At 40.7% G+C, this 18,912-nt stretch overlaps 1 protein-coding gene across 1 annotated transcript; it reads right to left on the bottom strand.

Annotated features, from left to right (window-relative positions):
• Window positions 1-136: 136 nt before the first annotated feature.
• On the bottom strand, window positions 137-14,956 carry usp3 (ubiquitin specific peptidase 3). The gene is made up of 16 exons (XM_060914892.1): window positions 14,810-14,956; window positions 14,402-14,503; window positions 12,944-13,004; window positions 12,659-12,784; window positions 12,449-12,532; window positions 12,149-12,230; window positions 11,847-11,929; window positions 9,368-9,481; window positions 8,482-8,595; window positions 7,451-7,597; window positions 6,055-6,161; window positions 5,900-5,980; window positions 3,371-3,489; window positions 3,172-3,285; window positions 3,012-3,079; window positions 137-1,366 (listed from the first exon to the last, which is right to left on the bottom strand). The coding sequence occupies exons 2-16, from the start codon at window positions 14,490-14,492 to the stop codon at window positions 1,195-1,197; spliced, it is 1,563 nt and encodes a 520-aa protein (XP_060770875.1). The 5' UTR covers window positions 14,493-14,503; window positions 14,810-14,956; the 3' UTR covers window positions 137-1,194.
• Window positions 14,957-18,912: the final 3,956 nt, after the last annotated feature.

An 18,912-nucleotide genomic window follows, 5' to 3' on the forward strand; every position in this document is an offset into this window, starting at 1 on the left:
TTTCAAACCTGAAGTACTTTGCAACTGTAGTTACACTCTCCTTTATGACTACACTTATAAAACGTGCAATTTATCTTCTCTCAGAACAGATAACCTACTTGTTAACTACAAACCCGTGTGACCAATAAGACTGCTGTAAGAGTGGAACTTGCTGGAAAGTTTACTGATGCAAGCATCGTTTTAAGCACAGTGTTACAGCAGAAACCAAGATGCATGCCAACATTAAATAAAAACATTTCCCATGATTTAATCATGAAAAAAAAATGAACTTTTGATGTGGGTGCTTTTCATGAGTAAGAAACACTTGAACACAAAGTACTCCATTCTCTTACCCATCACAAGATCCACATGGGACAGAGATTTCATAATTTCTTTTCCAGTTTAAATTCACCTTCTGATTCAGGACGAAGACAATACCTGATCAATCTAAACTGACGTTAGGAGACTTTAACTTCACTCCAATGTCAGACCGAAGCTCTCAGATTATTGTTGCACTTCAATGCACCATGGTTTTATAAACACTGACTGCATTTTTAGAACTGGCATCTCTTTAGTACTTCCATAAACAATCACAAAATCATGAGTGCTCAAATGTTATGATGGTAGAATCAGGTTTTAAAGCAGGTGGTGTGACTACTCCTGTTAAAAGTATAAATAATCAAGATGACGTTGTCCCAATAGTTTCCCTTTCTTCAAATGTCTTTCACATTAACGAGGTGATACTGTTTGTAAGTGTGCAATACAAAAGGGGAAAAGGAAACATCTTTACACAAAATTATGATTGTTCAAGTTTCACATTAGAAATGCCTCAATGTCAACAAACAGTAGTAAGAAAATACTCAAATTTAGTTCATTTACATAAAAAAAAACTTTATATGAAAGCGAAATCTAATTTGTAAAAGAGGAGGCCAATAATCTGATATACATATTAAACAATTACAACACTGTCATTTCATCTAATCCAGTTTCTGAACCCTGATCACCAATACACAAGATGGCCTTTGGACAAAAACAATGAAAGGCAATATTAGGAATGTTTTCTTAATATAATGAATACAGCAGCATTTATTTATTTATTACTGGAGGTGTGATGATGGTGGTACTATGGGTGAAATAATAACTGAAGCTCAGAGTGGAACTGTGTGCAGGAAAGGTGGATTATTCTGAAGGCTTCACGGTACACAGTAAGGCTGATTAAAGCTTCGGCTTGGTCACGGACTCTGTGTTGTCCTGCTCTGTGTAGAACAGAATATAGGCCTTGGCTTTGGCTACTGTCTCCTCATTGACTACAGTCACAGTACTGTCGTTAAAGTGATACCAGCTGCCCTCGTGAAGACCATACGCTGTGTAATGACCTGATCCCACCCTGGCAGAGACAGCAGGAAAAGGTAAGATTAGTAACACAATGGTGTAGCCTTTTTTATTTTACATTTCAAAAAGCAAAATAAAACAGTAAGAAAGAAAGAAACATACAAATTAATGCAAGTAATAATCCTATGTAGACACTTATTCATATCTTCAGTGAATGTGATGATGGAAAAAGTTCTGTGCTGCAAAAAAAAAAAAAAAAAAAAAAAACTCTACACTATTCCCTATAAAGTACACCACTTTCTTGATCCAGCATTTTGTCATTGTTTCTGAAAAGACAGACAATGGAAGAATATCCAGTGCATCTTAATCCCACAATGCACTGCAAAAGGTGGTGTACTAACAAAAAACAACATACCCCAGTAAATACTCAATGCTTTGTGGGGTTCCGTTTTATTTACCTTCACTGAGAAAAACCATGAAATTGCAACATCTCTTCAAATGTCAACTATATGGAGCAAGTCATTTTTAAATCACATATGTTCAGGTTTACAGTTGGTTCAATTCAGTTCCTGTCCTCAGGTTTGCTCCAGGACAAATAATTAGCCAACACTGCGCACGTTTGTGAGGGAAAGCATCTTCTGTCATAGTAATGAGCAAACCCAGAGAAAGTAGTCTATGCAAACATTACACAGTTATGAATGCTGTTCCCTATAATAGTGTTTTAGGGAGGGTTTCTAATTCTCCAAGGTAGGAAATGGTGAGTAGTGATTTTGAACACAGTCATTTCAAGAATTAGATTTATTTCTAAGCATTTTTTTTTTTTTGGGCTTTTTCACCTTTATTGGATAGGACAGTGCAGAGACAGGAAACGAGCGGGAGAGAGAGACGGGGAGGGATCGGGAAATGACCCCGGGTCGGAACCGAACCCGGGTCCCCGGACCCACGGCACGGCGCCCCATTCACCCGAGCCACGACGCCCCCAAGAATTAGATTTATTTCTAAAAACGCATGGCACGTCAAGCAGCAATACAATCCCACAAAAGAAGAATGGGAATCAAGAAACCTGACAGCAAAATTGAGTTAATGGAATCACTTTACTGGCACATTTTTATACATACAACAATGTTCTACTCAGAGCTTTTTCTGTTTTTCAACTCATTTAATCATGATTTGTAGACAAGCACAAATGTAGCAAAACCACAACATATCAGGGGCGGGTTTCTCAAAAGCCCCTTAACGCCAAGAGTATCTTAACTAGAAGAGTGTGTTCATTGTGATGCTTGCTCTACCATTTAAAAATTATCTTTGTGCTACGATGGTTTTGGGAAACCCACCCCCCATTAGTAGTACATGCACTTTAGATCCCAGTTAGTGAACTAAAATCCAACTGTCCATTGATTTTAACCCAACAAATGTAACTCACTGTTTATATGACCACCTGAATAACATGGTAATTGCCTAGATGAAATAATTATTTTATTATTTGTCAGCATGTAAATACACCCGGTGAGAAACAAACTGTGAGGAAAGCCTAATGGTGCAATACCACCACCTACAGGTAAGAGTAAGGATAATACTATTTTAAATAAATAAATAAAAAGCTTGTCTTGTGGCAAAGATTTCCCGCAGTAACTTAAACAAATTATTTTATTTAAGGGATGAAAGCCCAAACTTGGTCAGCAACACAGACATTCACTTACCCAGATCCATGATGCACAACTACCGCAGCAAGGTCATACAGGCAACTCTCAGGAAGACTGTTTTCAGACTAAAAACACAAACGCATATTGAAACAAACAACTGCACATTAAAGGGTTTAGACTCAAGTCCTTAAAGGCAGACTACATGGCTAGCGTTCACCTCCAGTAAATAGCACTTCAGGTCAAGGCCTCGCAGTGGGAATGCCACGTAAGTATCAACTTTATTTCTTAGAAATGCTGTCCAGTGGAACCTCTTTAGATGCAAACACAGGACCTACAATAGAGAGAATAAGCCACACCATCAAAGCATAAAGACTAAAATGCAAAAAAAAAAAAAATACTGGGAAGGTACACCCTACCTTAGGTGGTTTTTGGATCCAGAACTTCTTGGTGGACTTCTGTCGTTTTTTGCACTTGTGGCACATGTAGAGCTCTGTCTCATCGAGTTCCTCCAGGTCAGTGAAACTAGAAAGGCAGTCTAGAGGGGAGAGGAGGGGAAAAGGCACTTCAGCTGCTGCACAAGAAACCTTTCCTCAGAAGTGTATTATACTTCAGTTCTCAAAAGGAAGTACACAACAGTGTTGAAGGAGAGAAAGAAGAACAGTGTGAGAAGGGCAAACACAATGTCAGACATCATACAACAGTTAGCTCTGACCACACAGTCTAACTAGGAGAAACCTGTTTGAGCTGCACTGTTGTATCTGATAATAGCACATTTCTTCACCAAATCATATCCTTCCACTGACCATCAGGTACTAAACAATGCCAAAAGGTTCTGTTACACCAAATCGTTTCAAATTAACAAGTTTTACATATTAAAAAAAAATAAAATTTTAAATGCATTTATTAGAAAAGATAGCGATTTTATTATAATCATTCTTCTTCTTCTACATTTTGTGAGTAATGTTATAACAACAATTTAACTGTGTAACAGTAGCTATACCTTCATTGGTACCATTTTTAACACAGTAAATTATTCTTATTGCTAAATAGTGGACAAAAGCAAAACCAGTTCATCTGTGTGCTGGAGAAATGTCTCTTCAGTACTCTGCAGAGGTTTGTACAGTGAAGGCAATGTGCAAACACTGGACTGAAATACTTTTTCCACACAAACTGTAAACACCACCTATATGTTTAACTTGTAAATAAAGTGATTCAAAAGATATATATTCAAAAGAATATAATCATGGTTGGGGTTTCTCCTAAGCATGATGATTAATGTGGGCAAGCTAAAGAGTTTCCACACTTGCCACTATTTTAAAAGTTCTGCAACTTTAATAATTGTATATTATTATTATTATTATATTTCACAAGTGTTTCTCATAGGACTGACATAGGAAGTTAACAAATAAGACTTGATTTGGAACTTGGGAGGTCTACTGAAAACAGGAAGCGAGGCAATATCTCAAAGGCTTGATGTTCTGCCTTCAAATTTAGCACGTCCTTGGGACCAAGTGCAGATGGTCCCAATGGCTTCTGGTCTTCCTCCATCACTGAGGGGTAGGGGACAGAAAAAGCTTGGTCCCCTTCATTGCTGCTTGCAGTTATTCAACAATTATTCCCCAAAGGCGAGGTGAATACTGGTTAATAATAACTGAGACAAAGTCAAGGTTATTATTCACCAATATTCACTGAGCCTGAGACATAATTGTTTTAGTGTAAATACACCAGTGATTAATAGTATAAATACAGAGGTGATCACAGAAAATAGCACACACTGATTGGTCAAGAGATTCTGACTCATATATAAAAATAAAAACATGCATAAATGGTTTGTGTATAATGAGAGAGAGAGAGAGAGAGAGAGAGAGAGAGAGAGAGAGAGAGAGAGAGAATCTCTCAACCAATGATCACCTCTGTATTTATACTACATAATAATGTTACGAAGCAACAAGTCACTTGTGGTGGAACTGCTTTTCTGTTACGAAAAAGAAAAGGTGGTCAATATTAAACCTACGTCTTTCAAACAATGCAATTTCTTTGCTTTCCTTTTTTTTTTCCTGTGTTACAAAACAGGACACACAGCAGGAAACTGTTGGGTGTTAGAGAATAACATCAGAGCAGTAATGTTACTTAATGTACAGTAACTCAAACAGTAGGCTCCATCATCCAATGTATAAAAAGACATCAGTGTGAAAAATGAAGAGTATAAAGACAGACTCTTTTTAATAACTCCTCTGCAATTTAAATCAAACTATAGTAAAATATTAGCAACACTTCATGCCCCCACAATTTACTACAATTACATTTATACCTCATGAGTCTGCTGAAAGCCTTTATTTATATAAAATCACACACACAAACCAAAATATGAACAAAATAAATCAAGTCAATTTTATTTCTATAGCACGTTTAACAATAGACATTGTTGCAAAGCAGATTTACAGAAATACGAGGGTAAGTCAAAAAGTTCCAAGTCAAAAAGTTTAAGACACATTGAAAAAAATCTTTATGAAAATATCAAAGCTATTTCTCTACCCTCCATTTAAGTCTAAACACTTCTGCAAGCAGTGTTTCCATCAGAGAATTCCTTCTTTGTAGAATTCTGGGGGATGTCTTTCACACCGTTTGAAATTATAACATCTGTCTTAGAACTTTTTGACTTACCCTCGTATATGAACTTTAAACATATGAATTTATAAACTGATCCCTAATGAGCAAGCCCGAGGCCACTTCTTGAGACAACAGGAGGAAGAAACCTTGAGAGGAACCAACCTCAAAAGGAAACCCATTGTCATTTGAGTGCTAACAGATAGCACGCTTCTAAATAACTCACTTCTATAACTGTGTCCTAGCTGGTCAAACAGTGCAACCAGGAAACTTGTTAGAATTTTGACATGAAGTCTATTTTGTTGAAGTTATCAGCTGTTTACAGAATAGTTACTTACCACCCAAAGTGCAGGTTGGCCCTGGTTCCTGGTCCTTTGTCCTTTTTACTCTGAACTGACTGGGAATGTCCAAGGAGAGGTCTGAAGGAGAGAAATGTCACTCACCAAGAGCATTTTAAAAACTACAGATGGGAAATACCAGAAGAAAAGCTCACCTAAAAACGGGTCAAATTTCTTCGACTCTGTGCCGCATATCAAGCAGTTTACTTCGTTGTGCAGGACACCGCCAAATACAGCAGTGACCATAGTAGGAGTCCCATTACTGAAATAAAAGGGAATGAAACACAATCAGGTACATCATTATCTTTAACCAACTTTCTTAATTTCCCTGAGGGAACCCACCCAAAGGGATCAATAAAGTTTTATCTAATCTTTATGTACTATACACCAAACATTACTCAAACCCGTTCTTAGTAAGTATTATACTAAGCATTCCGACCAGTATATAGGAGCATAGGGACACTTTTCCAGAACAGCCATTGTGTAAGGCATAGCTACACAAAATCCTTCATCCTCTTGTTAGGAACAGGATTACACTGCCATATCGCTTCACACAAATCAATGACCACGCCATAACACAGTGCCACTCTGGCAATCCAATCACCCAGCCCACTGACACTGCTTCTGAGCATGCTTCATTTGTTCAGTGTATCTAACACAACACTGATAATGTCATCACGACAGGATGGCTCCACTTCCAGCGGTGGGATTTGCCAGAACAGCAGTGTGACTGTGTGTATGGGCCAGAGTGTACTGTACGTGCAGAGCTAGCATTACGGTTATTACGCAGGAACAAATTGATATGCTGACCACAATTACTGCTAGAATTTGAGAGCTTGAGCCAAGTCTATCTTTTTAAATATTTGATGCACAAGATTTTGGTGTATGGTATGAGTGCCATCTGCAAGCATGTGTATGGTTTTCTGCAGGTTATGAGCATTTGTCCTCACTGAGAACTAACTGCAAGTGTAGAAAAGTATTAACCTGTCAGTTTGTTTTCTGATACACATTTGTGTTTTTAACTTGCGTTTTAATGAAACGTCAATTTAAGACAAGACAAAAAAAAAAAAAGTAATAGGACTACTCGTCAGCCCATATTAGATATCTGACTCACTGCTAACATGTCAATGTGCAGTGTTTTTAGCCCAGTCTAAATGTGTAACTCATTTTTTGCTGTGAAGAGATTTTTCCTTCATGTTTGTATGCATGTATAAATAGAGTGATAAACTGCTTTATCTTTGTAGTTGAACTTTAAAATGCAAGCAGGAAAACCGCTGGCTTAACTGCTGCCAAGTTCACAGGTATGTAAAGTTGTGTTTAAAAGCAGAATATGATATGATGCAACTCAGATAAAAACATTTTATGACATACAGGTAATTTTGCATCAGATGTTACTAAAAAAATATAATCGGAGATCATGTGCTATTATTAACAGCTTGAAAAGTTTCCAAAATCAGGTATGGGTGGCAGGTTTGCATTAGGCACTATAAAGTAAAAATCATTGAGATGGTGGTGGTGCTGCTAGAGGTATGCAGTGTGTGTAGGTCTTACATGCTGCATTTGTTTCCTGAGTTAAGGTTTGGGCTGTCTGGGAGCAGGCTAGACCCGGGCAAACCATTCTTACTGCCCTGCAGTTCTCTGTGGAGGTGATCCAGCAGGTACCGCAAGAACTCATGGGCATCCTGCTGCTGATAGCCCCTGCAGAAATTATAAAGCACAGCACAGAGAGAATAGTTGGCACTAGGCCTGGGATAATAGGACAATGCCACAGCTTCTAGGACATCACAAGACACAACCCCATAAAAATGACTTCCCTCCTTTCTCAGTGAATCATTAATAGTCAGCCATATATATGAAATTATCACATCGCAGCACTGGCATTTTTAGTTATCTAGCTTTTTTTTTTTTTAAATATTTATTCTTTTGTTTTAGAATAAACATTTAAAGCTAGCATTCTTGTTAATATTGCTCTGGGATCTTTGATTCACTGAGCTTTTCAAAATAAATTTGAACGTCAAATTTGCTCTCTACCAGTTTCTTGTTTCACTCCTCAGGAATTAACTGGCAAACACGAGCAAAGGTAAATGATTAAACGAATGTAGCACAAAGTCATGGGGTTTTTTTTCTCCACATTTCCTTATCATACTATACCATCATGACTTACTGTCACACCCCTGGTTGGGACAAAATTCAAATTCATTTCAGCTAGTGCAGTGTTTTAACTTGAACTTACTTGAATAACTAAAACCTTTCAGAATATTCCATCACTGGCTAAAAAGAGCCTTATGCAAGTCGACAATTCCTCTTTTGCACATACATTAAAGCACCTATATATTGAAGGTAACTTATTAACTTTGTCAGAAATAACAGACGGATATCTCTGATTACATTTACGATTAAAACAAGGGAAGAAAAGGCAGCTTTTGTTTCTCAATCCTCTCAAGGCAGAACCACAGAAGCAGCACAGCCAAAAAGGACTCTGAGAAATGCTATTGCACTATAGCGTAACTCCTACAGTCACAGAGGAAGACAAAGAAGCCTAAAGTAGTGCAGGTCATGTACTTGGACAAGAGTCACGTTACCTGAAACTTGGCATTATTTTCCAGATGACATAGAACAGAGCATCTGGGCTAAAGGCAGTCTGACTTCCCTGCCAAAGGGAACAAAGGGTTTTCCTGAGCTCCTCTACCAGAGACCTAAAACACACACAAAGGAAAACGTTTATGGTGGTTTGGCATATAGTCACAGCATCCTGAGTCTCAGTCAGTCATAATCCCAAGAAGGTTTGATGATTTTTTCCCCAACTAAAAAAAAAAAAAAACCCACTAAAAAATACTCATCATAGCACATTGTCACCTTACTTAAAACCTAACCAAAACGTACAAAACATTAACATTTACCATTTCATTGTTTAATGCAGCGTTTCTCAACTTGTTTTCAGTCACGGCACCCTTCAGAAGTATGCAAATTCTCAAGGCCCCCTATATAAAATATACGCAGTCACGCTGACCATACGCCGACCCCGGCAGTGACGTTGAGACCTGGGAAAGGGGACCGTGAGACAAATTTTGATGACGCATGAGGCGGCGATGATCTGCATTAGTGTATTTATCGTTTTTTGGAATTTTAATTCATTTTATTTATTTCAATGTTAGAATATATAATTTTTTTGACGGCACCCCTAACGAAGCCAGACGGCACCCCGATTGAGAAAGGCTGGTTTAATGAATATGCAAAAATAAAGTAGTCCTGACAGGATCTTGTTCTGCACTGATGTCTGAGGAAGGCACAGTTCTGGTGTGAAATAAAAAGAAAAAAAAAAAAATTTTCACTAACAAATTAATATACTACTATCATTTTAAAATTAACAGCAACTTTCAAGACATCATTACTCTTCATGGTTTATCCAGACAATAGAAGAAGAGGACCAAACCAACCCCCCTCCCCATCTACTGAAGAGGACCTTACACACTGCTGTCCCCCTGGCTTCGGGTGTGGTACATTCTTCTTCCGGCAGTTTTTCCGCTCCGCAGCGCCACTGCTGGCAAGTCTTTAAAATAGCAACTAAACTCAGGAATGTTACTGGAAAGAGAGAAAAAAAAAAAATTTGTTTCAACTTTAAAGAACACCAGACATTCAGTGTTAGCAGACAAAGCTTTTCACTTGTACAGCAAACTAAGAAAAATAATGTAAACAGGAACACAAATCTCTCTCTCATATCATCTGTAGCCGCTTTATCCTGTTCTATAGGGTTGCAGGCAAGCTGGAGCCTATCCCAGCTGACTACGGGCGAAAGGCGGGGTACACCCTGGACAAGTCGCCAGGTCATCACAGGGCTGACACATAGACACAGACAACCATTCACACTCACATTCACACCTACGGTCAATTTAGAGTCACCAGTTAACCTAACCTGCATGTCTTTGGACTGTGGGGGAAACCGGAGCACCCGGAGGAAACCCACGCGGACACGGGGAGAACATGCAAACTCCGCACAGAAAGGCCCTCGCTGGCCACGGGGCTCGAACCCGGACCTTCTTGCTGTGAGGCAACAGCGCTAACCACTACACCACCGTGCCGCCGAACACAAATATTTAAAAATATAAAAGGCATTCATCCATAAACTTCTCATCTCATTATCTCTTGCCGCTTTATCCTTCTACAGGGTCGCAGGCAAGCTGGAGCCTATCCCAGCTGACTACGGGCGAAAGGCGGGGTACACCCTGGACAAGTCGCCAGGTCATCACAGGGCTGACACATAGACACAGACAACCATTCACACTCACATTCACACCTACGGTCAATTTAGAGTCACCAGTTAACCTAACCTGCATGTCTTTGGACTGTGGGGGAAACCGGAGCACCCGGAGGAAACCCACGCGGACACAGGGAGAACATGCAAACTCCGCACAGAAAGGCCCTCGCCGGCCACGGGGCTCGAACCCGGACCTTCTTGCTCTGAGGCAACAGCGCTAACCACTACACCACCGTGCCGCCGAACACAAATATTTAAAAATATAAAAGGCATTCATCCATAAACTTCTGTTCTGTTAAAATACGCAATTTGTTTGTCCTTCCCTTAGAAGTTGACAGTTTTGCTTAAATACACTTTAACCTACAAAAAAAAAAAAAAAAAATAGATTTGGTCCTCGGGTGGTACCCAACTTTTCAATTATCGATGCCCTAAAGACTGTTACTATGGACCCTGTCTTAAAAAGAAATCACCCCTTTTGGTACTTTACAATCTTTATGCAGCTTTATACGGGTCAGATTGTTGAATTACATCGTGTCAAAAAAATATTTGGCTGAGCTGGGTTTATTTTCATTGTTAGCAGGTATCGATCACATTTATCAGTTATGTAGGAAAAGCAGGGACTGGCACAAATTAAGGCTGAATGTACTTTTTAAGGCTGTCGATTAGGGCTGGGCAATTTATCAAATTTTATTTTCAGTTACAATTTTGGCTTCTGACTACCATGAAAACAAGATGAACAATTATTATGCCACATTCCTTTTCTCAAAGACACTCTCGTTTTGTCCTGTGCTATAACTCTAGCACACCCCTTTCCTTTACAGGGGTGAACTTTCACCCCTTCTTAAAAGCCCAAACCTCCGAGCCAGGTTGATATGGCATTATTTTTATGCTTCATTCAAATGTACTGCATGACCTTACTTTTAAACATTACAACAGATTTTGTAACAGTAGCCATGCTGTTAGACTTGCAGTGTGTGGAGTTTTTATGAGGCATATTTAGAGGATTAGGCTTGTTTTAGCCTGCATTTTTAAAGCAGGCATGGCAACCGAGTCAAACTGCACAGAGAAACAAAAAACAGCAACAGCAAACAAGGCACAAACGATGTCAGTTATGGTGGTGTTATACTGACACCATGTGATTTGGACCAATCGCAGCCAGGGGGAGATCTCAGACCAAAGACAGTGGTTAGAAGTTCCGTCTGGAAGCTCAAACACACTGCAGCATATAAACTAAAAAAATCACTGCTCAGTCAAACAAACATCTTTTTGTGCCAAACACTCTTTCATTCAAAGTATAAGCTTTTAGGAGAGAGTTTTTTCCATTACTGAGAAATTAGAATTACTCCAATATGTTCCAACAGCACACTATGGCAGAAACATTTTTTTAACACTCCGTCACTGGAATATCGTTCAAGTTTCGGCCTTGCTAAGTTCTTGATCACGATATGAGCTTAATGACTCATGTGGAGCTTAATGACTCATGTGGCTTATAGCACTGGTTGTGGTTTAACAGACAAGTCGGCTGGTGTGAGCAGTCAGCCGAGTATCCTTGCCATCCATTAGTGCCAGCTGACTGGACAGAGTCCCTGCGTTCCTTCTACACAGTTCCAATGAGGTATGGACTGCATTCCAGCTCCAGTGTGCCAGGCCATGCTAACCCTGCAACACCACAGATTCCAAAGAAGCCCATACCCAAGAGACTGGAGGATGGCGTTCATGAAGCATGTGTTGCCCAGGTTGCGGAGGCCAGTGGCACTCCGAGCTGGAAGGCCTTCCTGAAATGAGACGGGTATATATTTAAAAAAAAAAAAAAAATTTATGGCTAGGTCTGTTTACACACCAGCAAGGCAACTAATGATTAACAAATGCATTCAAGACACACTGGAAGTCACATATTATAAAACTGAAATGTTTTAGGAAACCGATGGAAAATATAACACTGTAGTGCAATAAATAAATAAAATAAAATCTAACTTTTTGCAGCATATACTTACAACATCTGCTGACATTCTGAGGTCAGGAGAGGAACTCCCTGAGAGTTTTCTCTTCCTCGGTCTGTCAGAATTCATCACAGAGCTGAAACGGAGAAAACACACGTGTTATACATTTAAAAACGGGTCAAATTTTCAGAGACAACATTTACACACACATTCCATTTATATCAAAGCATCATCTACAAGGTACGCATCAACAGCACTTTACCACTGAATCTTTCATTTGCTATTGACGTGCTTTAACGCTTAATCATGATGTGTTTATGCAGCATGTCCACAGTGAGTCCACCCAGTACTTACTTTTCCAAACTCTGAAGATGCTCCCTCACCCTCTGTACCTGGCCCAGTTTGGTGTCGTTCACCACAAAGTCATCACATCGATAACTGAATACATTACACAGAGGATGGTTATTATGAGAACACAGGTCTGTTTAAATATGACACATTTAAATGTGTGCGCCTTCAGCTTTTAATGTCCAAATTTGGAATTGGATTTGAGATTATACATACCAGAATGTACTATAACTGCTGCAGTCCATGCACACAGAATGTTGCTGAAACTTCTCCGCTTTCTTCTGTCCAGTTGGTGAACAAGGAACCTCCTCAAAATGCTTCTTCGCATGGCCATTGACATACCTGAGATTATATATGAGAGAGATACATACATATTCACAAATTTAACATGCCATGCACTACAATATCAACATTAAATGAGCTTTGAATATTTTCACGGTAGATTAGAAGTAGAAAAAGACAAGAGAATGGCTCAATTAGAAATCGAAAGCAAATGCTTACCTTCCACAATGTACATTCAAACAGGTGAGGCAAACCCAAGGACTTTTATTTGACCGGCAAACTAGTTAAAAGAAAAAAACACAGGTGATTTTTTTTTAATCTGTGAAATTAATTGCAATTTTAAAATTCTGAGCAAAAATACACTACCGTTCAAAAGTTTGGGGTCACCCAGACAATTTTGTGTTTTCCATGAAAAGTCACACTTATTTCCTACCATAAGTTGTAAAATGAATAGAAAATATAGTCAAGACATTTTTCTGGCCATTTTGAGCATTTAATCGACCCCACAAATGTGATGCTCCAGAAACTCAATCTGCTTAAAGGAAGGTCAGTTTTATAGCTTCTCTAAAGAGCTCAACTGTTTTCAGCTGTGCTAACATGATTGTACAAGGGTTTTCTAATCATCCATTAGCCTTCTGAGGCAATGAGCAATCACATTGTACCATTAGAACACTGGAGTGAGAGTTGCTGGAAATGGGCCTCTATACACCTATGGAGATATTGCACCAAAAACCAGCAGCTAGAATAGTCATTTACCACATTAGCAATGTATAGAGTGGATTTCTGATTAGTTTAAAGTGATATTCATTGGAAAGAACAGTGCTTTTCTTTCAAAAATAAGGACATTTCAAAGTGACCCCAAACTTTTGAACGGTAGTGTAATCCAGGTTATCATTTAAGCATTGTCATACAGGCCCACATAGAAACATTTTCCTTTTATAAAAGTAGTATTTCAGAGAGTTTTCCTACTTTAAAAAAAAAAAAAAAATTTTATTATAACAAACAAAAACAACAAGGGCACTCTACAGAGTGTATACCTCTGCCAAGTCACATAGTCGGATTTGCATTAAAATCTAATCAGTTATTTGTTCCCACCTTTCCTCAAAATCCGTTCACCACTTTTTGCGTTACGTTAGGAACAAACAAACAAAAACGGAGACGAAAACCACCTAATAATAATAATAATAATAGCGTCCAAAAGAAAACAACTGAGGGTTAATAATAAGTGCAATTACTAGAAAAAAAAAAACAGCAAATGACGCAAAACAAATTAAAATAATCATAATAATTTGCGGTTCCTTGGAGGAAAGATCCTCGCACTTATACACGTGGACCGGGTGTGCAGGACAGCACGCTTCTCACCATGATTAAAAAACAAACAAACCCGCCTCCGTCAGATTATCCACCTATTTTAACCAAGTTAAAACAATTTACATACACTTGTATTTAAAAAAAAAAACCCTTGCAACTAAATATTATTATAACAGCAGTTGTTTGGAACCTAGCCGTGTGGAAGTCGCCGGTGGATTAGCTTGGTGAGCACTTTAGCTAGATTAGCTCAGTAAAGTGTTTGCTAGCTAGCTTGCAGTATCCGCGTCTTTTAAGTAGCAGCTCGATGCTAATGGTGATTGTGATCATCAGGAGAGTTTAGCTGTTATTCATCACTGCATTACTCACCGCTGCAGCACCATGAAGAAGGTGAACCGTGCGGGAAGCGGGACGGATCCACCGCCACACATACCGTGGAGCTAAGATGAGGACACTCCATGACTACAAGAGCTAGCGAGGAGACCAAGAAAATTAGACCTGCAGTTTTTCCGCACCCAGAGATGTAGATAAAGCGAACTTGTTGATCCAAGACAGATAATGAACTCAACAGAGCAGAGAAAATGCCGTTAGCTGACTGGACTGTCCAGCGCCTTCACCCACAGGATAAACAGATCCGAGCACAAACTCTGCTCAATACACTCAAACCCTGGTGTAGTTTTTTTTTTTTACATAAAATTATTTAATGAAGCTGACTTGGTTGCCCGAACTGTTTGGTTCTCTTGTCAGTGACACCACTATAATAAAATATAAACTGACCCACAGAAAGCGGTACCGAGCCGATGGGGAAGAGGCGCCGTCTAATGACGTCACGGGTTCAGCAGGGTCGCAGAGTCCACAAGCAAGCGGGACAAATATGGCACTTTAATGACACCGTTTAAAACCGCCAAATGCTTTCCTATCGTTAATCTACACATAAACACAATGTTGGTTATTAAATATATGATGCGGTTCCACAAATCAGTGCAGAAGGAGAAGACGCAGCTTTTACCTAACTTAACCACTTAATGAACCAATAGTCTGTCAAAACGCTGCACTCTGGCGCCATCTGTTGGTGGTAATATTTCATAGAAAGCACAACTTTATTCATCAGACACTTGTGAAATGTGTCCCTCGTGGTATTCTGTGGGGGGGTGCTTCGGGAATATGGGGTTCAGGGCTCTTTGCTAAGGGCTGTCCCATAGACATAGACGCCGCATTGAGCTGGTGGCCCATAGTGGTGGCCCGTTGCTGGGATACGTCAGAGTGTCCGCCATATTTGATGTGGCAAATCTTCCCCGTAAACCAATGCAAGTAAATGGACTGAACTTCATAAAGCCCCTTTCTACAATAATATTTAACTCGATGCCTTTTATTCACCCATTAAGACACACACGTATATATCTGAGAAACAAACAGGCATCAAAACAACATATATAACTTTTAATGTGATGGTTATAAATAGTGTGCGAAATACCCTGTACACTGCAAACTAGCGACAGATACGCAATAGATAGCTCGCTAATCAGTCAGCATACCGTAGCAAGCTACCAAAACCTGAGGCCACGATAACCAACCTACAAGACTGAATATGATAAATGATGGAAATAGTGGAAAAACTGGAAATAGTGAATGAAAATAAAAATTTACTGTTTTATTTATTGAGTCACCACACAGACCTACTCTCGTTGAATAAAGTGAGCTGAATGACCGCCAAACCGAGTTCGGCCAGGTTCTAACGTCATACCAAAACAAAATACAGCACTGATTCCTTCACATTCAGAAAGGTTAAAAACATTCATCATACGTTCAAAAATGTTCATCATAGTGTGACACTGTATTATCTAATTCTCACTGCTTATAACTATACACCTACCCGGTGAAGATGAGCTGGGAAACTGAAGACTGAAGGAACAGCTCCCTCTCTGATCCTGACTGTCTGACCTGTTCTGTCAAAATCCTCCGTTCTGAAGTGTTCACTGCAGAGCATGGATGACGGAGTAGCAGAAAACCCTTCCCGTCGCACAGCTGTCTCCTGTACTGGGGACATGTTTGGGGGTTACACACAGGAAGTGCTTTAATAAACAGTACACTCATCTGATGGACACGCTACTCTCCGCCTCCATGATTCTCACCGATAATAGTACATGGTGTCAGAAGTAAAAATGTGTTCCTGTAAAATTTTGTAAAGGAAAGACTTTAACTCCGGAGCCTCACGACGGAAAAAAAAAAAGGAGGATCGGTAACAGTATGGGACTTACTTTCACGAACGTGAACATTCTTCAGGTTAGCGTGTTCATAGCTAGCTAAAACCTGGCGGGCTAGCGCGCCCTCACGACATCGCTGGCAAGGACAAAGACCGGATTTTTTTTGTTGTGTTGCCTTGTTTGTTTCCTGGAGCTTCGTGGAGTGGAGGAAAGACCACATTCTTCAGGGGGAGCACAGTAAATGGATACTCCATCGCCAGCCAATAACCAGCACCAAGAGGAAAGTGGTGCTTCACTCTCGCCAGAGGATAGTCAAGTGGAAAGAGTTGATCCACCCTCGCCACAGGACAACCAGCCAGAGAGGAGTGTAAGCGTACCCCAACAAGTACAAATACACACGATGGTTACCGCTGCTGTACAAATTGCACCACCAGATAGCTTTGATTTTTCAAACTCTGCTAATTGGCCAAAATGGATAAGGAGATTTGAACGCTTTTGTATAGCATCAGGACTCATTGATAAACCAGAGGAGTACCAAGTGAACTCTCTCCTGTATACTTTAGGAGATGCAGCTGATGACATTTTAAGTGTCTTGACACTGTCAGAAGCAGATAAAAAGAAATATGACAAAGTGAAAAGTGCTTTCGAAACCCATTTTGTAGGAACACATAATGTAATCTATGAAAGAGCAAAATTCAATTTGAGACACCAGGAGCAGGGAGAAAGCGCCGAATCCTTTATAACATCAGTACACACTCTGGCCGAAAACTGCAAGTTTGGCGCACACCGCGACGAACTAATAAGAGACAGGATAGTTGTAGGGATCCTGGACAAAAAGCTGTCAGAACGCTTACAGCTAGACTCAACTTTAACTCTGACTAAAGCCATCACAACTGTAAGTCAAAACGAAATGGTGAAGAAACAGCAGTCGCTACTCCATGGCGAAAATACCGATCACAATGTTGATAGCATCCATTACAAAGGAAAGGGGCCAAGACCTCAAGGAGAAAAGGGGAAATTTTCCAAAGGAGAGAAGCCCCCTCAGTACAAGCGGAACAGCTCCCGTGCAGAGAGAGAGTGCAAGTGGTGCGGCGGAACACAGTACCACCAATGGAAAGACTGTCCAGCAAGAGATGAAAGCTGTAGAAAATGCGAAAAAAAGGGCCACTACGCTGCAGTTTGTCGGTCCGCGAAAGCAGTCCACGCTGTCACGCAGCAAAGATGGCAGGAAGACGATGAGGAGGAGTACGAGTTCCTCGGGTCAGTGACAGTCAGCACAGTCAGTGCTCGCTCAGTGACAGAGTGGACGGAAACATTGTCCTTTAATGGAGAACCTGTCACAATCAAACTGGACACTGGCACGGCAGTGACCGCCATTCCCCAAGAACTATTCAAAGTGGAGCGCGACGGTCCTCTCACGAAACCCAGCAAAGTCCTGTATGGTCCGGGAAATAACATTCTGGAGGTCCAAGGTTGCTTTAAGAGCACATTGTCGGCGAAAGGCCACAGCACAGCACAGGAGTTGTATGTGGTGACAGGACTCTCAAAGCCCTTACTGGGTTTACCTGCAATCGAAGCCTTGCACCTGGTACAAAGAATCGAGGAAGTGAGAGACACTCCAGACGATTACAAGGCTGCATACCTGACAGTGTTCCGCGGCTTGGGATGTCTCAAGGAAAACTACACAATTGAGTTGGAGGGGAACGCCATTCCGTTTGCTCTCTCTACGCCACGCCGAGTTCCAATTCCCCTACAAGGTGAAGTCCGCGAGGAGCTCGAGCACATGGAAGCAATGGGAGTCATCTCAAAAGTCACACAGCCCACAGACTGGTGCGCGGGGATGGTCGTCATCCCGAAAGTGAACGGGAAGATAAGGATCTGCGTTGACCTCACCCACCTCAACAAATGGGTGAAACGAGAGCAGCACATCCTACCTTCCGTTGACCAGACTCTGGCGCAACTGTCTGGAGCAAAAGTGTTTTCCAAGCTTGACGCCCGGTCTGGTTTCTGGCAGATACCTCTGGCCAAGGAGTCAGCGCTGTTGACAACTTTCATAACTCCCTATGGCAGGTACTGCTTTAACAGACTCCCTTTCGGAATCTCGTCGGCTCTTGAACATTTCCAGCGCTGGATGTCCCAGATGTTGGAGTCACAGGAAGGCGTGCTCTGCCACGCCGACGACATCCTTGTTTTTGGAAGAAACAAAGAGGAACACGACAGACGATTACATCAAGTATTACAGAAAGCAAAAGAGGAAGGGCTGACACTCAACGAGAAGTGTGAGTTTGGGTGTGACAGCATGATCTTCGTCGGCCACACAGTCACAGCTGCAGGGATCGAGCCCGACCCCGGAAAAGTGAAAGCCATCATGAACATGCCTGAGCCCAAGAACGTAGCTGATGTACGCAGACTGCTGGGGATGGCCAACTACTTGGCAAAATTTATTCCCCAACTCGCAGCAATCACCACACCACTGAAGGAACTTCTCAGTGACAGAAACGAGTGGTGTTGGGGTACAAGCCAAGTCGAGGCATTCAAACAGGTAAAACTGGCTTTGAGTTCTCCACAAGTGCTGGCGCAGTACTCACCAACAGCGGAGACAAGAGTTGCAGCTGACGCATCTTCTTACGGCATCGGAGCCGTTCTCACACAGAAACAACCAGACCACACATGGAG

This window comes from Neoarius graeffei, chromosome 2 (genome assembly GCF_027579695.1).
Source record: "Neoarius graeffei isolate fNeoGra1 chromosome 2, fNeoGra1.pri, whole genome shotgun sequence".
NCBI classification, from domain to species: domain Eukaryota; kingdom Metazoa; phylum Chordata; class Actinopteri; order Siluriformes; family Ariidae; genus Neoarius; species Neoarius graeffei.